The sequence below is a fragment of the Tachyglossus aculeatus genome, chromosome 6 (assembly GCF_015852505.1).
Source record: "Tachyglossus aculeatus isolate mTacAcu1 chromosome 6, mTacAcu1.pri, whole genome shotgun sequence".
NCBI lineage: Eukaryota > Metazoa > Chordata > Mammalia > Monotremata > Tachyglossidae > Tachyglossus > Tachyglossus aculeatus.
Genome location: NC_052071.1, coordinates 28,047,135 through 28,073,149, shown reverse-complemented (window position 1 = coordinate 28,073,149; position 26,015 = coordinate 28,047,135). Strand labels below are relative to the sequence as shown.

At 41.1% G+C, this 26,015-nt stretch overlaps 1 protein-coding gene across 1 annotated transcript in view; it reads right to left on the bottom strand.

The window, feature by feature from the left end:
* The window catches only part of RNF128 (ring finger protein 128), a 72,923-nt gene extending 48,198 nt beyond the window's left edge, over positions 1-24,725 (bottom strand). Inside the window, exon 1 of the mRNA XM_038748304.1 lies at positions 24,120-24,725. Within this exon, the coding sequence (XP_038604232.1) occupies positions 24,120-24,519 (400 nt within the window). The 5' untranslated portion in view covers positions 24,520-24,725. The remainder of the gene's footprint in view (positions 1-24,119) is intronic.
* Between the last annotated feature and the right edge of the window lie 1,290 nt (positions 24,726-26,015).

Genomic DNA, 26,015 nt, shown 5'->3' with positions numbered 1-26,015 from the left:
CCCACTTTCCAGATGAGGTAGCTGAGGCCCAGAGAAGTTAGGTGACTTGCCCGAAGTCACACAGCTGACAAGTGGCAGAGCTGGGATTTGAACCCATGACCTCTGACTCCAAAGCCCGGGCTCTTTCCACTGAGCCACAATGCTTCTCTGGCGCTTAGTACAGTGCTCTGCACACAATAAGCGCTCAATAAATACGATTGATTGATTGGCCTTGTCCCGTGGGTCACCAAAAAAGACCCATATATTCCATCTCCTCTCCTCTTCCTCTCCTCACCTAAGTATCTCTAAAAATAGAAATATCAATATAGCTTAACTGGAGTAGATTGGTCCAGTCCAAGCACGAATGCTATCACTTAGTAATAATAACAATGGCATTTATTAAGCGCTTACTATGTGCAAAGCACTGCTCTAAGTGCTGGGGAGGTTGCAAGGTGAACAGATTGTCCCACGGGGGGCTCACAGTCTCAATACCCATTTTACAGATGAGGTAACTGACGCACAGAGAAGTTAAGTGACTTCCCCAAAGTCACACAGCTGACAATTGGCGGAGCCGGGGCTTGAACCCATGACCTCTGACTCCAAATGATGATGATGATGGCATTTACCGTACCTCACCGTACCTCGTTCTCGCCTGTCCCGCCATCGACCCCGGGCCCACGTCATCCCCCAGGCTTGGAATGCCCTTCCTCTGCCCATCTGCCAAGCTAGCTCTCTTCCTCCCTTCAAGGCCCTACTGAGAGCTCACCTCCTCCAGGAGGCCTTCCCATACTGAGCCCCTTCCTTCCTCTCCCCCTCGTCCCCCTCTCCATCCCCCCCATCTTACCTCCTTCCCTTCCCCACAGCACCTGTATATATGTATATATGTTTGTACTTATTTATTACTCTATTTTATTTATTTTACTTGTACATATCTATTCTATTTATTTTATTTTGTTAGTATGTTTGATTTTGTTCTCTGTCTCCCCCTTTTAGACTGTGAGCCCACTGTTGGGTAGGGACTGTCTCTATATGTTGCCAACTTGGACTTCCCAAGGGCTTAGTACAGTGCTCTGCACATAGTAAGCACTCAATAAATATGATTGATGATGATGATGATGATGATGATTTATAAAGCCCTTACTATGCGCAAAGCACTGCTCTAAGCACTGGGGAAGTTGCAAGGTAAACAGGTTGTCCCACGGGGGGCTCACAGTCTTCATCCCCATCAATCAATCAATCGTCAGTTTTTTATTACTCTATTTATTTTACTTGTACATATCTATTCTATTTATTTAATTTTGTTTGTATGTTTGGTTTTGCTCTCTGTCTCCCCCTTCTAGACTGTGAGCCCACTGTTGGGTAGGGACTGTCTCTATAGGTTGCCAACTTGTACTTCCCAAGCGCTTAGCATTTGCGGACACCAGCCGGTGGCCCAATCAATCAATCAATCAATCGTATTTATTGAGTGCTTACTGTGTGCAGAGCACTGTACTTACTGAGCACTTGGGAAGTACAAGTTGGCCACATATAGAGACAGTCCCTACCCAACAGTGGGCTCACAGTCTAGAAGGGGGAGACAGAGAACAAAACCAAACATACTAACAAAATAAAATAAATAGTATAGATATGTACAAGTAAGATAAATAAATAGAGTAATAAATATGTACAAACATATATACATATATACTAATGCTGGGGAGGTTACAAGGACCCAAGGAATGCCCCTGGGAGCATCTGAAAAGGACTGTGTTCTTTGGCCTTGTCCCGTGGGTCACAAAAAAAGACCCATATATTCCATCTCCTATCCTCTTCCTCTCCTCAACTTAGTATCTCTAAAAATAGAAATATTAATATAGCTTAACTGGAATAGATTGGTCCAGTCCAAGCACGAATGCTATCACTTGGTAATAATAATAATAATGGCATTTATTAAGCGCTTAGTACGTGCAAGGCACTGTTCTAAGCGCTGGGAAGGTTACAAGGTGATCAGGTTGTCCCACGTGGGGCTCACAGTCTCAATACCCATTTTACAGATGAGGTAACCGAGGCACAGAGAAGTTAAGTGACTTGCCCAAAGTCACACAGCTGACAATTGGCAGAGCCGGGGCTTGAACCCATGACCTCTGACTCCAAATGATGATGATGATGATGATGGCATTTATAAAGTGCTTACTATGTGCAAAGCACTGTTCTAAGCACTGAGGAGGTTACAAGGTGAACAGGTTGTCCCACGGGGGGCTCACAGTCTTCATCCCCATCAATCAATCGTCATTTTTTATTACTCTAGTTCTTTATTTATTTTACTTGTACCTATCTATTCTATTTATTTTATTTTGCTAGTATGTTTGTTTTTGTTCTCTGTCTCCCCCTTCTAGACTGTGAGCCCACTGTTGGGTAGGGACTGTCTCTATAGGTTGCCAACTTGTACTTCCCAAGCGCTTAGCATTTGCGGACACCAGCCGGTGGCCCAATCAATCAATCAATCAATCAATCGTATTTATTGAGCGCTTACTGTGTGCAGGGCACTGTACTAAGCATTTGGGAAGTACAAGTTGGCCACATATAGAGACAGTCCCTACCCAACAGTGGGCTCACAGTCTAGAAGGGGGAAACAGAGAACAAAACTAAACATACTAACAAAATAAAATAAATAGAATAGATATGCACAAGTAAAATAAATAAATAGAGTAATAAATATGTACAAACATATATACATATATACGAAGTACTGGGGATGTTACAAGGACCCAAGGAATGCCCCTGGGAGCATCTGAAAAGGGCTCTGTTCTTTGGCCTTGTCCCGTGGGTCACAAAAAAAGACCTATATATTCCATCTCCTATCCTCTTCCTCTCCTCACCTAAGTATCTCTAAAAATAGAAATATTAATATATGTTAACTGGAGTAGATTGGTCCAGTTCAAGCACGAATGCTATCACTTAGTAATAATAATAATAATAATGATATTTATTAAGCGCTTACTATGTGCAAAGCACTGTTCTAAGCGCTGGGGAAGTTACAAGGTGATCAGGTTGTCCCACGGGGGGCTCACAGTCTCAATACCCATTTTACAGATGAGGTAACTGAGGCACAGAGAAGTTAAGTGACTTGCCCAAAGTCACACAGCTGACAGTTGGCGGAGTTGGAATTTGAACCCATGACCTGATTCCAGAGCCCGTGCTCTTTCCACTGAGCCACGGGATTCATTCATTCATTCAATCGTATTTATTGAGCGCTTACTGTGTGCAGAGCACCATACTAAGTGCTTGGGAAGTACAAGTTGGCAACATACAGACGGTCCCTACCCAACGGCGGGCTCACAGTCTAGAAGATGCAGTGTGAGGGAGGTGACGGTGGCCCCATCCACTTCAGAGGGGTGCAGTGTAAGGGAGGGACTGTGACCCCTCTCACTCGGGGGGTGCAGTGTAAGGGAGATGGTGGCTCTGCCTACTTCGGGGGGATGAAGTGTAAGGGAGGAGATGGCGGCCCACCCCAGCGCATAAAGCTCCGCAGATTTGGCCAGAGTCGGGGCATCAATGGGCCAGCCGCAGTGTTTTCGACAGAGGGTCTAATGTCGGTTGCAAAATTCTTCCTAAAGTACGATTTAGTGTCTACTAAAATCCTACCCCTCTAAAATCTCTAAATCCCATACACATATACATACACATTCTCATCCTTTTTTATTTAGGGTGTTTGTTAGGCGCTTACTATGTGCCAGGCACTGTACTAGGCGCTGGGGTAGATACGAGCTAATCCGGTCGGACCATGGTCCATGAACCACGTGGGGCTCGCAGTCTTAATCCCCATTTTACAGATGAGGTAGATGAGGCTCAGAGAAGTGCAGTGGCTACTTGCTCAAGGTCACAGCAGGTAAGTGGCGGAGCTAGGATGTGAACCCAGGTCTTCTGACTTCTCTGATGTCTCAAGTGATCGCCCCCCAACTTTCCAAATCAACTCCCCCTCCACCTGTGCCTCCGACTCCAACGCTTCTCACCTTCTAAAAACACTTGCATCCTCTCTGCCACCCCCACCCTCCGATTGCCATCTTTAACTGCTTACTTCCAGTGCCCCCTTCTCCTCAGTCCTCAAACGTAATCACATTTCCTCTAACAAAATCCTTCTCCAGATCCCACTGTACCATTCATCTCCCATCTCCCTCTTTCCATTCCTGATCAGACTTCTCAAAGGCATTGGTTCCACTTAATTATTGTATTTCTTAAGTGCTTTACTATATGCCAAACACTGTTCTAAGAGCTGAGTTAAATATCAGGCCTGACACAATCCCTGTCCCGAATGAAGCTTGCAAAATAAGTAGGATTTAATCCTCGTTTTACAGGTTAGGAAACTGAGGCATGAAGAAATTAAGTGATTCGCCCAAGATCACACTACAGGCAAGTGGTGGAGCAGGCTCATGCTCTTTCTACTAGCCAAGATGCTTCTTATCTTCATCTTCCTTATAGACCTTCTATATGACAATGTCTACTCCCTTTACTCCACTGAAAACTCTCTCTCCAAATGCACTAATGACCTCCTTTTTGCCACATCTAATGGATGACTTTATTCTGTCCTAATTCTCCTTAATCTCTTGGCTGCTTTTGTCCCCGGACAGCACTCCCTTCTCCTGAAAACACCATCTATGGTGCTTTTTTTTAAGACACAGTCCTCTACTGATTCTCTTCTTACCTCTGACTGATCCTTCCTGCTCTCTCTCACTAGTTCTTTCTCTGCTTCCCATTCCCTAACTGTGGACGTCCCTCAAGGTTCTGGCTTCTCTTTTCTTCTCAATTTACACTCACTCCCTTAGAGAGTGCCTTCAGCTACTACATCTATGCAGATAATTCTGAAATCTCCCTCGTTGGGCCTGACCTCTCTCCTCTTCCACAATCTCATATTTCCTTCTGCTTCTGTGATTAGCTCTTCAGGGATTTCCCACTGTCACCTCATGCTCAACCAGTCCAAGCAATGAATCAATCAATTGTATTTATTGAGTGCTTACTGTGTGCAGAACACTGTACTAAGAGCTTGGGAGAGTACAATATAACAATGCAACAGACACATTCCCTGCTGAATTCCTCACTTTTCCTCTAAATTATCATCTTCAACTAACTTTGCCATCGAGAAGCAGTGTGTCTCTGTGGAAAAGAGGACAGGCTTTAGAGTCAGAGGTCGTGGGTTCAAATCCCTGCTCTGCCAAATGCCAGCTGTGTGACTTTGGGCAAGTCACTTAACTTCCCTGTGTCTCAGTTACCTCATCTGTAAAATGGGGATTAAGACTGTGAGCCCCCTGTGGGACAACCTGATCACCTTGTAACCTCCCCAGCGCTTAGAACAATGCTTTGCACATAGTAAGTGCTTAATAAATGCCATTATTATTATTATTATTATTATCACGGTTGACCCAAACCACCACTTTCCCTATGCCTCGTACTCATAGCCTTGGCCTTATCTTGACTTATTAAGTAAAAAACTGTACTTATTGAACACCTGCTAGGTGGAGAACATTGTACTACATGCTTGGCCTTTTCACTGTATTTCCAACAAAGCTTCAAAGATTCTGGAAGCCCCGAGGGTTCTGGTGGACTGGCAGAAACTGGGAGAGGCTGGAGGGCATGGAAATCCTGTCATAACTACAGGGACGGGAAGTGGAATTATTCTCTCCTTCCCACAGCAAGTCTGAATCTCAGTCCCAGTTCTCCCCATCCTCTGCTTTGTCCAAAGGCCTAGGCCACTTTTCCTTTGGAATTGAAAGTAACTTTGTGGAAAAAAGGGGAGAGGAGGAGAGACCACAGGTCTTAGAAAAAGGAAAAAAAAGGGAAGAGAAAAACCAGCAAAAAAGATCCAAAGAGAGAGGGAAAGGGGAGGAAAATAAAGGAATGGGGCAAGAAAAGGAATACAGGATAAAGTAAAGAGAGGGGTAAAAATTAAGCAAGAAAAAGGAAGTCTGAGAACAGGGGAAGTACAAAGGAGCTCACTCCAGCACTTAGAACAGTGCTTCACACATAGTAAGCGCTTAACAAATGCCACCATTATTAAAAAGGAAAAGAGCCACTGTACACTGACTGGTGAGTGATTCAGAAGTGTGTGGGGAGAGAAGTGAAAAGATCAATTTAATCTGTTGAGTGAGCACAGGGCAATCAACTGACAATAAAAAGATTGAGGAAATCAGTATTAGGGAAATGCCACATATGATCAAAGGCAAAGATTTTAATCACCAATTCAGCACTTTAAGCAGGCACCAAATGCAGGTATCTGAGCAGCCCATTTTCCACAGAATGTAAACCAGGAGTTATACTATTTAAGGGCTTACTATGAGCCAAGTACACTGTGTCAAGCACTACAGTAAGTAAAAGATCAGTTCAGACACAGTTCCTGCTGCATAATCTAAGTAATGACAGTAACAAATACAATGACATTTTCTAAATGCTTACTATGCACCAACCACTATAGCATAGACCAGGGTAGACAAAAGATAATCAGATTGGACACAGTCCCTATCCCAAATGAGGCTCACCATCTAAGAGGGAGGGAGAAGAAACAGCGAGGCCTAGTGGAATGAGCACGGACCTGGAGGTCAGAAAGACCTGGGTTCTAATTTTAGCTCCACCACTTGTCTGCTGTGTGACCTTGGGCAAGTCACTTTACTTCTCTGTCCCTCAATTACCTCATCTGTAAAATGGGGATTAAGACTGTGAACCCCTTGTGGGACATGGGCTGTGTCCAACATGATTAGTTTGTATCTACCCCAGTGCTTAGTACAGTGCCACGCCTGTAGTAAGTGCTTAACAAATACCATAAAAAAAGATATTTTAGCCCCACTTTACAGATGAGGAACCTGAGGTGCAGAAAATCTAGATCATGCAGCAGGCAAGAGGCAGAGGAGAGATGAGAACCCAGATCTTCTGACTCCCAGCCCCATGAGTTTTCACTTAGCCACACGAGTGTGTACACACACACACACACACACACACACACACACACATTTATATACACATAAATGTAAGAGGTGGTTGATGGGCTGTTAAGATATGGGGTTCTGATTACTAGCTAGAGAAGGAGTAGTGGCCTTGGTTTAAGCAGGGTTAAGCATAATGGGCTGGGATTAGGCTGTAACAGGCCTGTGGTATTGGCACTTCATGCTTCAAGCTATAAACTCATCCCATTCACCACTACTGCCATATCCTCAGGGAAACTCTGACAAGCAATCTTTTCTATAGTACATTTCAGATTCAATCCCATTAAAACTACCCTGGAACCCAGCTAATATTTCCCATATCTACTAATCAGAATAAGACTTGAGAAAATGAAAAATGCCAGTAACTGGTCAGAGTGAGTATTTAATAGATACTATCACTACCGCCAAAGGCCTATCCAACCCAGCATTTTGTCTCTGACAGGGGCCAAAGGATACTTGAAAAAACAACTGAATGACTGTCTTGCTTAAGATCCAACCTAATCATTATCAATGTCTCTAACTTTACTCTCTACATTCCTAACTTGTAGTCTAATAATCACTAGGACCTTCTCTCTGAATTTAAGCCTTTCTTATTAATAATAATAATAATAATAATGGCATTTAAGTGCTTACTATGTGCCAAGCACTGTTCTAAGCACATATTGATATTCTCAATCTGTCAATTTCCTGCAGTAATTCCATATATTTAATAATAACAACAATAATAATGGCATTTGTTAAGTGCTTACTATGTGCAGAGCACTGTTCTAAGCACTTGGGGGGGATACAAGGTGATCAAGTTGTCCCATGTGGGGCTCACAGTCTTAATCTCCACTTTACAGAGGAGGTAACAGGCTCAGAGAAGTTAAGTGACTTGCCCAAGTTCACACAGCAGACATGTAGCAGTCAGGATTTGAACCCATGACCTTTGACTCCAAAGCCCATACTCTTTCCACTGAACCACGCTGCTTCTCACCCACTGAAGGAAGTTGGTCTCAGAATTATGAAAGTGCAGTGGTTACAAGGGATTTAATCACCCAGGAGTCTTTTATCATGCTTTGAAATTATTCAGACTGTTACTACTTTGGTTAGTTCTAGGTATAAAAATGATAGAGATGCCCTCTGCTGGATTTACGTATTTAAGAAATTTAAATAAAAAATGCTGGTTCATTCTCTAGTATCGTGATCTCAATACAATAAATCCCACTGTGACAATATTCTGTAATAATAATGATGGTATTTGTTATGCCAAGCACTATTCTAAACACCGTAGATTCATTCATTCATTCATTCAATTGTATTTATTGAGCTCTTACTGTGTGCAGAGCACTGTACTAAGCGCTTGGGAAGTACAAGTTGGCAACATATAGAGACGGTCCCTACCCAACAGCAGGCTCACAGTCTAGAAGGGGGAGAGAGACAACAAAACAAAACATATTAACAAAATAAAATAAATAGAATAAATATGTGCAAGTAAAATAGAGTAATAAATATGTACAAACATATATACATATATACAGGTACTGTGGGGAGGGGAAGGAGGTAAGGTGGGGGGGTAGGGAGGGGGAGGAGGGGGAGAAGAAGGGGGGGCTCAGTCTGGGAAGGCCTCCTGGAGGAGGAGAGCTCTCAGTAGGGCTTTGAAGGGAGGAAGAGAGCTAGTTTGGCGGATGTGCGGAGGGAGGGCATTCCAGGCCAGGGGGAGGACGTGGGCTGGGGGTCGACGGCGGGACAGGCAAGAACGAAGCACAGTGAGGAGGTTAGTGGCAGAGGAGCGGAGGGTGCGGGCTGGGCTGTAGAAGGAGAGAAGGGAGGTGAGGTAGGAGGGAGCGAGGTGATGGACAGCCTTGAAGCCGAGAGTGAACAGTTTTTGCCTGATGCACAGGTTGATAGGTAGCCACTGGAGTTTTTTGAGGAGGGGAGTAACATGACCAGAGCATTTCGGCACAAAGACGATCCGGGTAGCGGCGTGAAGTATAGATTGAAGTGGGGAGAGACAGGAGGATGGGAGATCAGAGAGGAGGCTGATGCAGTAATCCAGTCGGGATAGGATGAGAAATTGAACGAGCAGGGTAGCGGACTGGATGGAGAGGAAAGGGCAGATCTTGGCGATGTTGCGGGGGTGAGACCGGCAGGTTTTGGTGATGGATTTGATGTGAGGGGTGTAGATGTGTGTAGATGCAATGTGTAGATTAGAACTCACAACCTCTGACTCCCAAGGCCGTGCTCTTGCCACTCAGCCACACTGCTTCCCTAAATAAAACCTCTAATGAAACCTAAAAATAAATTCATAAATTTGCTTTGATATTTCTACTATGTCAATCTCAGGAACAAGTTCGTAATGCTTTATTCATTTAAATTCTTTCAAGGGGAGAGTTAAAATATTTAAAGCCTAAACATCACAGTCAAAAAACCCAAACAATTGTGTTAAGTGCTTGAGAACTCCCATGCATGGAATGAAACAAAAGAATCCTCTAGTGAAACAATATTTATAACTATGTAAAAAAAACAACCGAGTCACTTGGCAATCCACATAGGAATCCCTGTAAAGAGGTGGACCTTAATTCCAAATTCTTGCAACTTTTGTAGAGACATTTTCTCTGGCGATGTGAGACTTAAGCCTACCTTAGGCCCATTTTCCAGTAGATTTCTGGTTTTGCTTATGTAAATACTTGCTTGGACTTAGGGGACAGGAGGGATTCAGCAGAACTTCTTTAGTTACAAATATTGTAACTAAATATTGTACTTCAGATTTCCACTTGACCTACATATTTTGACATTCTTTAGCAAACTGAAGCCACGTCTACAATCTGCAAGCACACTGTATTTTGAGACTAAAATGCATCCACATGAATTCTCTTGGGGCAAATTCCCTTGGGGAATCATCTTGGTTGGGGCTGCTGCAGTGATTTTCTGCCTGATCATTCCAACCTGCCTACCAGGGAACATTTTGAACTGGACTATGAAGAACTTCATTGAAAATGCACTGCCAAAGTTCTTAAGTGACATGAAACTTAGAAACAACCCAATGAAATGGAAATTAACAGAACATTTGAATGACAAGCATATCAGAAGGGAGCTTTTGTCCTTTTAAGTATATCAATTATGGATGCTGGAAACAGACTATTTCCACTTTTGTCTGCCCCTATGGCTTTATTTACTTATTTAAAGGAAATAACCAGTGAGTCTATATAGTCATTGGTTATTTCCTTTAAATAAGTAAATAAAGCCCTAGGAGCAGAGAGTCAGAGTGGTTCACTCATCCCTTCTCTGATTTCTCTGCCAAACCTGCCACCTCTTTGTCCTTTGCTGTTTCCCAACTTGATCGCCCCACTGCTCACTCTAGCTGCCTGTTCAATTCTTGGATATCGCCTGGCTCCCAACTCGGCTGCTGCTACCTGAACCCTGGCTCTATCCTCTTTGCAATTCCTAATCCCAAGGCAATTCTTTGCTCACTCGATGGGGAAGCAGCATGATAGTGAATAGAGCACAGGACTGGGAGTCAGAAGGACATGGGTTCTAATCTCGGCTCTGCCACATGTTTGTTGTGTGACCTTGAGCAAGTCACTGAACTTCTCTGTGCTTCAGTTACCTCACCTGCAAAAAATGGGGATTAGGCATGTGAGCCCAATGTGGGACAGGGACTGTGTCCAACCTGATTAACTTGTACAGCCCCAGTGCTTAGAACAGTGCATGGCACATAGTAAGCGCTCAACAAGTACCTTCATTTTTTTTTCCTTTTACTAGCAACCAGAAGTCTGTAATCAAGGACTTCACTGGCTCCTTCATTTGACTGCTGTGTGAGCTTGGGCAAGTCACTTCACTTCTCTGTGCCTCAGTTCCCTCACCTCTAAAATGGGAATTAATATTGTGAGCCCCATGTGGAACTTATACTGTATCCAACCTGATTGTCTTGTATCTACCCCAGTGCTCAGTACAGTGCCTGGCACACAGTAAGCACTTAACAAATAGCATTAAATAAAAGGGAGCTGTCAGTTTTACAGAGGTGAAATAATCAGTTAATATTCATTGAGCGCAGATTGTGTGCAAAGCACTTAGGAGCATGCAATAAAATCAGTAGACAGGATTCCTGAACTGAGGAAACTTACAGTCAGCTAAACTTGAGTTCCCATAAGATGATAATAATAATAGTAATTATGGTACTTGTTAGGCATTTACTCTGTGCCAGGCACCGTACTAAGCACTGGGATGGATACAAGCAAACTGGTTGAACACAGTCCCTGTCCCACTGGGGCACACAGTCTCGCTCCCCATTTTACAGATGAGGTAACTGAGGCCCAGAGAAGTTAAGTGACTTGCCCAAGGTTACACAGAAGATAACTGGTGGAGCCGGGATTATTACCCATGACCTTCTGATTCCCAGGTCCGTGTTCTATCCACTATGCTATGCTGCCTCTCTGATGATGAGGGAGACCGAGTTCAACCATGGCCCAGGTCACATCCTGGTTTATGGTACTACCACTGAAGCAGTGAACTGGATTCAAATACTGGGTACTAGGAACTACCCAAGCATTTTTTTAATGGTATTTGTTAAATGCTGCCTATGTGTCAAATATTCTCAGTTTAAATGCTAGCATGGGCAGCTAGGTTCTTGATTGCTTTGGAGAAAGGTCCACAGGGCTTCACTTTTCCCAAGCCACACAAAACAGGAGCCCAAGATGTTCTTTAGGGCAGCAGGAGCCGGCAGGCATGCCTATGCTCCGTCGGAGATGAGCAGGGAAAACAAGACACAAGGCTAGTTGGGAGTGCCGTTTATCACTATTAGTTGATTTATGGGCTCAGTACAGTGGCTTTAAAAATATGAGAGCAGGAGGGGATGAAGGAAAGATAAAGCAGGGAGGCAAGGTTAAAAAAGTCCAAGAAATACAGCCCTATATAAGTACATCTCTGTTCAGAACTGATACTGAAATCCCACCAACTGGGGCAGTCCTGTAAACCCAGCCCAGAGCTATGTGAGTTTTGCTTCTGTTCCTGGCTTCGAATCCAGCTCTTCTTCCAACTGCTTGGGGCTGGGAACTGGTTCTGACTTGGTGCTATCAGGCATGTAGGGTTCAATCCAGCTACCATTTTCTACATTTATAAAAGCCAATTGCAGCACTTTCCCAAAATTTCTGGGGTGATGGGCACAGGGGAAATGACAACAGAGAAAAAGACAATTAGTCAAGTTTTCATTTGGAGACTCTTCTACTGTAAGCAAAATGCATTCTAAAGAATGAAAATGAGAGATTGTCCTTGCTTTATGTAAGAGCAAAAGATATAGAAAAATCACAAAAAATAGTATTATTTCAACAGCCTGGGAAATTTATCAACTTACTAATGTGATAAACAGTAGTAGTTTATAATTTTTTTGGTATAATGTGGTGACTTTGGGACAGGAAAAAAGTCTAACAATGCTAAAATTCTTAGAACATAATTCCTAGTAAATGGGAAAATATGAATTATATGTTTGATTGGACATTACCTAACCTATTTTGGTGAAATCATTTGACATTTATGAGAGCATAAATGAAAATAATTTAATGATGGTATAACTATAACTAAAATGTGTTTCATAGGTCATAAACTTGATTGGATTTTAAATACCCTCTTACTTCTCAGAGACCTTCAGTTGAGGCAGAGTATATGGTTAGTAGTCAACGTATCAAAGTTTCATTATCTCCATTGAATAAACAGGTCCGAGTTATGATTTACTTGAGGTAAGGCAAGAACTCTATCCTTGGCTTCAAAGGCACTAGGTTCTCATTTAGTCTTTCTGATCATCCTTCTATGTCTTTGATGATTTCTCCTCATTCTTTTAACTTTGAACACAAAGCGTGTTCCACCCAAGTAAGCTTGCAGTGGGAGAATGGAGGTGAATGCATACATCGGTCGACTCATCCATTTCCATTCTCTTCCCCACTTGTGTGTGTTTACCCCTGGCTCTACTTGTGCCCTTCACTGTACCCTTTGGGGAATTTTACTGCCTAGATGTATGTTCTCTTAGGGAAAGAGGGGTGCTGGCTGCGGTAATTGTAACCACTACAAACCCTGCACTAATGGTTCTGCCCTACTAAATGTATCCCCTCCAGGAGGACTTCCATGATTTATTTATTTCTCCATCCTATTTCCCACCTACTGCATCATCTATATCACCTCTGTACTTCAGTCCTTACCCACTAAGAACTTAGGTTCTCATCCCAACTCCACCCCCACACTACTTATGTACCTATTTTGAAACTTCGTTGCTTCCTCTTACCTGTAGTGATGATGATGATGATGATGATGGCATTTATTAAGCACTTACTATGTGCATAGCACTGTTCTAAGCGCTGGGGAGGGTACAAGATGATAAGGTTGTCCCACGGGGGGCTCACAGTCTTCATCCCCATTTTACAGATGAGGTAACTGGGGCCCAGAGAAGTTAACTGACTTGCCCAAAGTCACACAGCTGACAAGTGGCAGAGCTGGGATTTGAACCCATGACCTCTGACTCCAAAGCCCGGGCTCTTTCCACAGAGCCACGCTGCTTCTCAATCTGTAATCTGTTTTAGTGTCTGTCTTCCCCATTAGATTATGAGATTCTTGAGAGCAGAGATTGTCTACTAATTCTAATTCACTTTCCTAAGAGTGTACAGTGTTCTGCACAGAAGAGGTGCTTAATGCATTAATGCATAATGGGATAAGTAATTTATAATGTCTTTGTATCCGAAAGACTTAAACAGTAGCATTTAGAGCAAGAGATGTTATGTGCCACTAAGAAACAATATAGCAAACGCTGTGAATTCAAAAATGTAAATAGTTGTAAAACACCAGCAAAGATTGTGAATCTGGAAATGTTAGACTTCAAAACTTTTTCTTCATTAGACTGAGAGTAGAACAATTTTGCTATATGCTGCCTAACTAATGGAAAATATTTAGAACTTGGATAGAAGTGGAAATTGACTTGTTTGTATATGGTGAAAAGTCAAGGAGACTCTTCCTGAAACTGTAATAATTAATAACAAGGCATAAAATGAAATATCTTCAATCAACTGAAATTATGTCTATATTTGTAAGATATAGTATTCAGGCTATGATTGTGGCAGATAATGGCCCACGGTTCAATAGTGCTGAATTTAAATACATTTCAATTTAATAAGATTTCCCATGAATCACTTTCACCTGAGATAACTAGTCAAATAATCGGCTTCAAGGCTCTCCATCACCTCGCCCCCTCCTACCTCACCTCCCTTCTCTCCTTCTAAAGCCCAGCCCACACCCTCCGCTCCTCTGCCGCTAACCTCCTCACTGGGCCTCCTTCTTGCCTGTCCCACTGTCGACTCCCTACCCACGTCCTTCCCTTGGTCTGGAATGCCCTCCCTTCACACATCTGCCAAGCTAGCTCTCTTCCTCCTTCAAAGCCCTACTGAGAGCTGACCTCCTCCAGGAGGCCTTCCCAGACTGAGCCCCCTTTTCCTTCTCCTCCTCCCCATCCCCCAGGCCCTACCTCCTTCCCTCCCCACAGAACTTGTATATATTTGTACAGATTTATTACTCTATTTATTTTACTGGTACATATTTACTATTCTATTAATTTTGTTAATGATGTTCATATAGCTATAATTCTATTTGTTCTGATGATTTTGACACCTGTCTACATGTTTTGTTTTGTTGTCTGTCTCCCCCTTCTATAATAATAATAATCACAATAATGACATTTATTAAGTGCTTACTATGTGCAAAGCACTGTTCTAAGTGCTGGGGAGGTTACAAGATGATCAGGTTGTCTCACGGGGCCTTACAGTCTTAATCCCCATTTTACAGATGAGGTAACTGAGGCACAGAGATTTAAATGACTTGCCCAAAGTCACAGCTGACAATTGGCGGAGCCCGGATTTGAACCCATGACCTCTGACTCCAAAGCCTGTGCTCTTTCCACTGAGCCACTTCTAGACTGTGAGCCTGTTGTTGGGTAGGAACCATCTTTATATGTTGCCGACTTGTACTTCCCAAGCACTTAGTACAGTGCTCTGCACACAGTAAGTGCTCAATAAATATGATTGATTGAATGAATGAATGAATTTGTTGAACACACTCTGTGCAGAGCACTGCTCTACATGCTTAGGAGAGTACAATTAGAGGAAATGGAGTAGAGGAAGTAGGCTAAAAAATAATTAGGGGAACATTTTCAAAAAGAAAAGGTTAGAAGAACCTCTTCCGTAATATGAAATTAGTATTTATTGAACTCTTACTGTGTGCAGAGTACTGTGTCTGTGCTTAGGAGAGTACAATTAGAGGAAATGGAATAGAGGAAATGGGTTAAAAAATAATTATGGGAATATTTGCAAAAACAAAAGGTTAGGAGAGGAACCTTTTTGGTAGTATAAAATTACTGAAACACAGCTTTTAGATGGTCATTAGCAAATTTCTTATATAGGATTAAAATAAAATTAGATTTCCAACTAGTTTGGAAATGAAGCTAATGTGGGGGGCATTTGATAAAGGAAAACAAGTAAATGAAAAGAAAAGTTGAGGTAAAAGATAATTCTCATAGCTTAAAATTAGGAAAGTTACTAAACCATTCAAAAGAAAATACGGGTCTGTTATGAGAACAGTGACACCAAGATTGGATGGATTTAAAGGGAAAGATCTACAGAAAGCATAAGCAGCACTTAAAACTACTATCAGATGAGAATACAACAGAAGGTGTTGCCAGAATATTGTATGCATGCTGGGTTAGGGAGGAAAATAGGAATAATAATGATAATTTCAAGGATAAAGAAAACAGAGGACATAGTACTTGAAGATCTTCCAGAGAAGGCAGCCTGGAAGACAATTTAGAGGTATTTCAAGCATTTGCATTCCATGTTAACTTTAGAATATCCAACATACAATGATTTCTTATAAAAGGGAAGATGTCATGGTGGTATAAAGCAGTGTAAATTCCTTCCTTTGGACTTTCCCAAATATGTCATCAAGGACTCTGCATTCAGTAGACACTCAGTAAATATCACTGATTAAAAGACATCTTTAAGAGGACATTTCTAAAGGGAGAGGAAATGCTGGGAGAAAAGGAAGAAAACAACCAAAAACAAATGAGATTTTTTTTGAGTATAACAGAATCAAATAATCAAGCATCTCAAACTTAACATGCCCAAGGCAGAAATATAAGAATTTATCAAATCACTTCATTAGGTCACTAAATTGGCAAAATAATATTCCCATTAAAACTTAGAGCAGAAATAATCAGATTGGGGATCAAATAGAAAATTGGAGTCACATATTTTTAGATGTGATTACAAGTAAACCATATGGCAGAACTTAAAATAAATCTAATATAGTTAGATTTATGATATTGCTGCCTGAAGATTCATTTATTTAATGCATTATTTACCAATCTCTTAAGCTTTCAGAAGTGGAGTCCTAATGGTTTGCAGCCATTTTTCAGAAAGAAGTACTTCATGAAACTATTAATATTTGCTGCTATTCATAGAGCAATTTTCTTTAAATAAGGATCTGAATATTACTGTATTTTTTATCCTTTTTTTACATAGTTAAAAAGGTATTCAAACTGTATAAAATTGCAGAAATCTTCCCAAACAGTTATTTTCTTAATATTTTGAAAACAGTCTAAATTTTCAAATGAGAGTTTGTAATGCAATGTTGTGGATGAGTATATTTCTGTTATACTGATAAATAGTGCAGATGCCCTAAATCTGTGCAGTGAAGCAGGAAATCTGAGCTGGAATCTGATTTTGGCTTTCACTTCCCAGGCTAGGATGAGTTCAAACACTGGCAGAACCCATCTGTTGAATCTCTTTCAGTAAAACTATGCAGCTCCCAGTGCCAAAAGCTTTAGAGAGTAGATTAATTAAAGCAGTTTAACAAAGGAGCCACGTGCCAGGATGGGCAGTTGCAGCAGGAAATGCCAAGTAGTTGAAGGAGGAATGTATTGGGAAATAAAGAAGAAACATTCCCCTGATAGAGTCAGAAAAGCTGTTATCTCTCAGAAACCAGGCTGGGCTGCAACTAAATTCCCCTTCAGAGAAAAATGCAGTCATTCCAGAAAAGCTGAGGTCATTTTACAAAGTTGGACTTGCATTCTAAAGGTACTGAATTGGGTACCTAAATTCCCTCCTCCCTCACATCCCTCATTAGAGAGGTTGATGACAGGAAAGTCGTACCTTTTAACTGTCATTCCTAGCCCCTCTTGATGTCCTTCCCAATGTCTTTCAGCACAGAATAGTAAATGGCAAATTGGATGGCTACAGTTCACTCACCTGGGGAACCTCCATCTCCTAGGTAGGGGTGAATGAATACCTGTCTCCTAGCTAGAGGCTGGGTAAACAAAACATAGCAATACTCCAGGGGCATAACTCAGGGACTTACCTTGCTCTTAAGCCTCCCAGAAGGGGTGAGTGAGTCATCACAAGGCTTTTTTACATCAGGCAAGAGATCTGTTTAGACATTCTTGGGGCCTGTTCTGTTGTTGACAAAAATGTGAAGGCTTTCAGGGAAGTGATAAAGGGATCATGAAAAGGGCAGGAATGACATATTTCCCAAGTCAGAGCATGATTATTTTTTTCTAACATTTTGAATATTTGACTTGCAAGAGGACTCCAAGAAACTAATGATTGACATCTCCATTTGTTCTGAACCCTGACTCACAGAATTCAATATTTTATCCGTCTCATTGATGTGGAAATAGAGTATAATGAAACCTTCCCATTATATCATTTAGGAAAATTTTCAGCACCCAAATGACCACCTGAAATCACTCATACACTTCTCTCAGGTTTGGTGACATCAAATCAGTTAATTTGTACCCATTATATATATATATTCTGGAACATAGAAAGTAATGTGAAAGTCCAAGTAATCAAGAATTAATGATCCTTCTATTACAATCCTGTCTCAAGAAATCATTTAAAGCAGGTCATCTTGAGTTACCCAGAAATCACTGTAAAATTAAACCTGTCAAGGTAATAATTCTAATAATTATTATACTACTTGTTAAGAGCTTACTATGAATCAAGCACTGTTTTAAGCGTTGGGGCAGATACAAGTTAATCAGGTTGAACACGGTCCCTGTACCACATGGGGCTCAAAGTTTAAGTAGGAGGGAGAACAGGCATCAAATTCCCAGTTGTACAGATGAGAAACCTCAGGCCCAGAGAAGTTAAGTGACTGGCCCAAAGTCACACAGCAGACAAGTGGTGGAGCTGGGATTAGAACCCAGTCTTCTGACTCCCAGGTCCATGCTCCTTCCACTAGGCCACACTGAGATCAAAATATAGTATAAATTAAACATCTATTTTTCCACAGCCCTTCTGTAATGAACTATTTATTAATGAAATGCTGCCTGTTTTACGCTCACCACTGTTTTATAAATTACTCTTCGTTGTGTTCACTCAAAGATTTAATATAGTATTTGGAATGGCAAAAAATCCCTTCCTAGCAGCTTCCAACCTTGCCCAATTTATTGTATGTATCCTGGCAATTTTTCATCTCTGGAGTTTTTGCCTTTTAAATGTAAAAAAAAACAAAAACCCAGAGTTGGCTCTACTAGGAGAAGTTGTAAAAACAAAGCAAGATATCCAGGAGACAGTGGTACTGGAGAGTAAATTTGCACAACCTTAAGCTCCTGCATATGGGGAAATAGGAATATTTATTGAATACTATTCATGTACTTCATTCATTCAATCAATCATATTTATTTATTGAGCACATTACTAAGCACTTTACTAAGTGCTTGGGAGAGTACAATACAATAATGTTGCTATCTAAACAACATATAGAAAAACCAGAAATAGATTTTTCCATGAGTTCAATAATAGGGGAAAAATGATTTTACAAGGAATTTAAATTGCCCTCTCCTTTCACAGCAGTGATTTTAATATTAAGATGTTAAGTTTTATTCATATCAAGTCTGAGGTGACAGAAGGTCATCCAAGTAGAGATGTCTTGACGGTAAGAGGAAATGTGAGACTGCAGAGAGGGAGAGAGCTCAGGGCTGGAGATGTAGATTTGGGTGTCATAGGCATAGAGGTGGTAGTTGAAGTCGTGTAAATGAATGATTTTTCCAAGGGAGTGGGTGTAGATGGGGAATAGAAGGGGACCCAGAATTGAACCTTGAGGGATACCCACAGTTAGGGGATGGTAGGTAGAAGAGGAGCCTGTGAAAGAGACTGAGAATGAGTTGCCAGAGAGATAGGAGGAGAACCAGGAGAGAACAGTATCAGTGAAGCCAAGGTAGGATAATATTTCCAGGAGAAGGGGGTGGTCGACAGTGTCAAAGGCAACTGAGAGGTTGAGGAGGATTAGGATGGACTAGAGGTCATTGTATCTGGCAAGAAGAAGATCATTGGTGATCTTTGAGAGGGTGGTTTCTGTGGAGTGAAGGGGATGGAAGCCAGACTGGAGGGGGTCAAGGAGAGAGTTGGAGGAGAGAAACTTGAGACAGAAGGTATAGACAGGTCGCTCAAGTAGTTTGGAGAGGAATGGTAGGAGGGAGATGGGGCGATAACTGGAGGGAGCAGAGGGGTCCAGGGAGGGTTTTTTTTAGGATAGGCGAGATATGTGTGGAAAAAAAAGTATGGAAGAAGCCATTGGAGAGTGAACAGTTGAAGAGGGCAGTTAGAGAGGGAAGTGGAAGGGTCAGGTGAGATTTCTGGTAGATCTTGCCTGATAGTGTTGATTTTGTTGATGAAGTAGGTGGCCAGGTCACTGGGGGCAAAGGATGGGGGCGCAAGGGGACTGGGGATTTAAGGAGGGAGTTAAACATGTGGAACAACAGGTGAGGGTAATGGGCAAGGTTGTCAATTCCAATTCCCTAAATTTTCTTGCCCAAGCCCACCCTGTCACAAATGTTTCATTGCTAAGGAAAAGGGTGCCGGGGAGAAAGAGCTTACGTTATTCAAATTTTTAGATCTGTAATGATTCTGAATGTGCAAGCGGTATTTTTGTCCTTACTGATAAATGAAAATACCACCACTTATTTAGGCATAACAAATGTATCTGATAAAACAGCCTATTACCATAGTACGCCACAAGTGTAACAGGTTTATAACATCTGAAATGTTCACAAACTTACATTTTTAAATTTCCATAACTGAAATGGAAAGGCCAGAAATTCCAAGGCTGTAATTCCAGAGGTTCTGGGGCTCAGCTCAGGGCAGCTCTGGCACTAATTAATTTTGCTCATCAAGACAAGAAGAAGAATTGGGACAGGGTGAAACTCTAAACAGAAAACTCTACTCATTTTTATCATTTTATATCACTATCTACAATCTCAGAATGATTGTCCCCCTGTTCCACCACACCCTGACACAATGTCATTATGTTTAACCTTCCTATTTTCAGGGGTATTTACGTGAGAATTGTTCTGGATTGAGCTGCTCTAGCCTGTTCAGGCAAAGTTTCACTGGTTGCCTTTCAGATGGCTCTTTGTTGACGTACTAGTGTATTTCAGAGATCTATCCGAAACTGAAAATGTCCGGTGAAATCTGGGTAAGACCATCTGCAACAGCTCATATGTGGCATTTAACTGATGCTGGTGGGAAAACTATGCAGCAGGCCTTCCCAGACTGAGCCCCCCCTTTCCTCTGCTCCTCCTCCCCTCCCCATCGCCCCTACTCCCTCCCTCTGTTCTACCCCCTTCCCCGCCCCACAGCACTTGTGTATATTTGTAAATATTTATCATTCTATTTATTTTATTAATGATGTGCATATATCTATAATTCTGTTTAATTTGATGCTATTGATGCCTGTCTACTTGTTTTGTTTTGTAGTCTGTTTCCCCCTTCTAGATTGCGATCCTGTTGTTGGGTAGGGATTGTCTCTATCTGTTGCCGAATTGTATGTTCCAAGCGCTTAGTACAGTGCTCTGCACACAGTAAGCGCTCAACAAATACGATTGAATGAATGAATACAGACATTAAATGGACATACACTCACAACTGTTCTGGTTAGATGCCTCCCCTAAGTGGTGATCAATTATTATAGTTTGGAGACAACCTCGGAACCATGATTACTAGTTGATGGGTTTTGAAGTGGAATGAGTTACACATCCTGGATATTTCTGTCCAATCAAAGTAAAATGGAATTGCTGATATCTATGAATTAGATATAAGATAAATGTGATTCTACAGTAAAAAGGGGAGAAAGTACATTGTTGACATCACTCCCTTTTGGATTGAAAAACTACTTTTTGTTCCTTCAGAGGAATACTATGTAAATCCTTCCTTTCCTCTCCAAACTGGGATGTTGTTCTAGCTGGGTTATCTTTCTTGGGTTTAGCTTTTCTAAACCAATCCTTAGAAAATCATAATTATGTCTTTAAAAAACCATCCCTGAGTCTTGAAACATTTCTTTTTGAAATTCATCTAAAGTTAGTATTTATTAAGTGCCTACTGTGTGCAAAGCACTGTATTAATGTAGTGTTCCCATTTACACTTCAAGTCTCTGTGTTGGTATGAATGTAGCCAATCTGGAATTTTGCTACTCTAGTGGACACCAACCCCCACTGAAAATGGAATTCAGGGGGCCACCCATTTGTTCCTTCTCCCCACAATCAATCAATCAATCGTATTTATTGAGCGCTTACTATGTGCAGAGCACTGTACTAAGCACTTGGGAAGTACAAATTGGCAACATATAGAGACAGTCCCTACCCAACAGTGGCTCCCCACAGCTTTTTCAACATCTGACTCACTTCTCTCAGTGGGCTGGCCATTAGCTGAAGCTATGACAGGACTCCTGGCCATGACTCTCTTCTGGCCCAGAGCAGGGAAAGGTTGTTCTAGACCCACCAGTCCCAACGTCATTGGCAGGGAATGAGCTCTCTGTGAAACCCAAACTGCTTTCCATATGTGTTCGGCTAGGCCAGTGTGTACCTGCATTTCACCCTGTGTTAGAAGCATGTCCACCTTCCTTATCATGCATGTGTGTGTGTGTGTATGTGTGTGTGTGTTCAGCTCCCTGATGATGATGATGGCTTTTGTTAAGTGCTTACTGTGTGCCAGGCACTGTACTAAGCGCTGCGGTGGATACAAGCAAATTGGGTTGGATACAGTCTGTCCCACACAGGGCTCACGGTTTCAATCTCCATTTTACAGATGAGGTAACTGAGGTACATAGAAGTGAACTGACTTGACTAAGGTCACACAGCAGAGTGGTGGAGCCAGGATCAGAACCCATGACCTTCTGACTTTTAGGCCTGTACTCTATCCACTATGCAACAGCCATGCCTACGCCTATTTTTTCTTAGCTCTGCCCCGTGGGAGCCCTGATCCAAGTTCTTCCTTACATTCAAAACAAGACACTGGTCGGCACCCCTGCCCCCTGAGTATTTTTAATGTTAAAGGAAACTCCTTGACTCCCCCCAGCACTAATCTTTTCTAAATAATATATATTCTTCTAGTTTACTGTTGCAATTATGACTTTTATCTCCCAAACTCCCAGTTTCTCCAGTAACAACACATCTGCGATCTGGGCTAAATTCCTCCAGCTTTTCTATGATTCTTACATTTCTGAACAAATACTTCAGGTGGTGAGAAATAGCACTTTTGTTTTTCTTCTTCTTACTTTATCATCTACTCTAGAATTTCCCAAGTTAAACAATGCTTGATTCAATATTTTGATATGTAATTTGCACGTAGTTACAATTCACCCCACCTTTTCCTTATGTCATACTGCAGAAATGAACCTACACACTCTTTCAAACATGGGAGAATTGAGAATTAATACATGCAAAGTTTCAAAATATGAATTATAACTCTGAGATTACTGTATATGTTCCACAGTCTTAGTAGTCAAGCTATATTTATAGAAGTCTCTTTACAAATCTGATTTTCTTGCCTTGAAAATGTCTAAAACCGGCTCATTTACTTTCCATTTGCATTACATTTTCCGGGAGCCAAACATTTCAGTCGATCTATCAATGATATTTATTAAAAACCTACTACATGCAGAGCATGGTACTGAGCGCTTGGCAGAGTACAGTACAGCAGAGTTGTTAAGACACGTTCCCTGCCTTCACCAACTTGCAGAGTAACAGACCTGGTTGCTGTCAGTAGTTCCTGGATTGTTGAAACATATCTTTCTTTCAAATAAAGGCTATACCTGTAATTCATATTGCTGCAACATGTTTTTCTTTGGTCATGCCCTGTTCCACATCCTTGTTTGCTTTTGGAGAAAAACAAACTGCCTTGCTAGATCCTATGAAGCCCAATGGGCTCAGCTGGGGCAGCACTGGACGGTCTGGTCCAGTTGCTTGCCAGTTACAGTTCTCATTTAATCCAGCTGGATCTGGGTAGAAAACCTGCTTTGAACAAGAAAGTCGGTCCCCCAAATTTCATTTATGCACAGAATTTAACATACTAAGGAAAGGAAAGGAAAATGACTTATTGCAGAATTTCAGATGAAAAATATCATTCCAAATGTAAAAAAAAGGGACTTCTTGGCCCCTAAAAAGCCAGATAAAACCCATTTACTTTGTGCAAGCTTCAGGTAAACATTGCCAGGAGTAAATAATTAACTTTATCTTTAGGAAGTGTTATTCTTCTCAGGATTAATCTATTTGCTTTCCAGTCCTGTTTCACCAATCCTAAAAGCTAATATTTCTCATTCAAGAGAAATATTACAAGCTTTACCACAATCTATTCAGCCTCAGTGACATATATTAGCTATATAAAATATTTCTACGGAGTCAATGAATGTTTCTTTAAATGATAATTTTCACCTTTAGCATGTCATTCTGTCACATCATCAGTTCAACTTGCCACCTAACACAGTTCTCAGAAGGGAATGATTTTTACAGTCAACTCAACCAAACCACCTAGAAATAAATAACAAAAGTCAAGAAGTATTGAGATACTTTCCGTTTAAGGTAAACATTACGTACCCAATAAGGAAACCATAGAAACTGTCCCTGAAACCCTAACCAAACAAGATATTATATTAAGGGTCACAAGGCTTATGTTTAATAGATACTAAATAACAAATGACAATAACAAATACTACCAAGTAATTCCAGAGGAGGAGGTTACAAGTAACAGAACGTTGCTTTGCACATAGTAAGCGCTTAACAAATGCCATCATCATTATTAAGTAAAATAATCTTACTGTCTTATTGCCAGAACCTTGGCCAATTCTGGGATGAAATGGTTTTTAAGATAAACAAGACATAGCAGTCTTTAGGGAATTATTACTTACCAAAATTTGCCATCGGTACCGTCTGATTGCCAGTCACTGGGTAATTATAAATCACAACAGCATCAGCACCTTCACTAGCCGCTGCATTAATTTTTTCCGTAAATGTACAATTGCCCCTTTCTATCAGTGCAATCCAGGGCTTCTTCTTATTCGTGAAATCTGTGTAGCCGTCACAGGCTTGTTGGTTTCCTGAGGTAGGAATGCTTACCACCCCCATAGCATTAGCTATGGGTGAAGCTAACCCATAAACACCACACTCACATTTCTCCTCGGTGAAATTGCCGGTTTCGTTGGAATAAATGACGGTCACATAGGCATTCATAGAAAAAGACTCGGCAAACATGAATAAAACAGCAATACTCAGGAGCCCAAGAACCCTGGAATTATTCTCCCGGTTCATCGCTTATTCAATTAACCATAAAATTTAAGATGTCTGCTGATACCCTCCACTGTTAGGTTCTACTGTCTACTTTCATCTCCCCTAAGAAGTTTGAAATTTCATCTGCAATTACGAAACTGATCCTGTCGTCTCCATTTCGCTTTACTTACTGAAGTTACCCTGAGCTTCCCTTGCCCTGCTGCGTACACAAAGCAGATGACCCTTAGCCAGGGTTTATTGTGCTGTAAATATCACCATGAGCTTCATGCTACCTGTGAGTTCATCAGTTGGAAGACTACTGCCTGCTCAGATTTTTTTGTTTTTCTAAATGATTGTTTCAACAGAAGCACTTTCATAAACAACTACAGGCAGTGAATAGGAATGAGGAACTGGACCCTTGGGAATAACATGTGACTAGATTGAAAGTCACCCCTCTCAGAAGCCCTAAAGTACTAAACCTGTTCTCCTAGCTCTGCTGATGTGTGCTACTGGAGTAGTTAAAATCCCTCATGATTGCCGCTGTGTTACTGAAATAGATTTCACAACAACTTTTCAGGTTCATCCTTAAATTCGATTTGGTCATCAGCCTAGTTTTATTACCGTCCCATTGCTTTTACAACAAATTAGATTCTACTCCAAAGCCATTGCTAATTGGCTACATGAGAAGATTAATGTATTTATAATCATTTTCCACTCCTCTCTCTAAACCTTCTTTCTGAAAATAATTATCCATTTTTATTTTCCCACTGTCCGTCAGACCCTAAAACTATGGATTATTCTAAATACCTAAAATTAGAATGAAATTTGAATTATGTTTCTTGTCATTTTCAAAGATGTAATATCATTTTCAAAGTCAAAGGTCAGTTTAGAGACACCACAAACTCACCACTTTCCAGTATCATTAATGACTGATATCTCCATTCGTTTTGAACCCTGACTCACAGAATTCAATATTTTATCTGTCTCATTGATTTGGAAATATAGTATAATGAAGCCTTCCCACTATGTCATTTAGGAAGATTTTCAGCACCGAAAATGACCATCTGAAATCACTCAGCAATACACCTCTCCCAGGTTTGGTGACTTCAAATCAGTTAATTTATACCCATTATATATATTCTAGAACATAGAAAGTAATATGAAAGTCCAAATAATCAAGAACTAATTATTCTTCCGTTACTATTCTGTCTAAAGAAATCATTTAAAGCAGGTCATCTTGAGCTACCCAGAAATCATTGTAAAATTAAACATGTCAAGGTAATAATTCTAATAATTATTATACTACTTGTTAAGCGCTTACTGTGAATCAAACACTGTTTTAAGCATTGGGGCAGATACAAGTTAATCAGGTTGGACACGGTCCCTGTACCACATGGGACTCAAAGTTTAATAATAATAATAACAATGATAATAATGGCATTTGTTAAGCACTTACTATGTGCAAAGCACTGTTCTAAGCATTGGGGGATAAAAGGTGATCAGGTTGTCCCACGTGGGACTCACAGTCTTAATCCCCA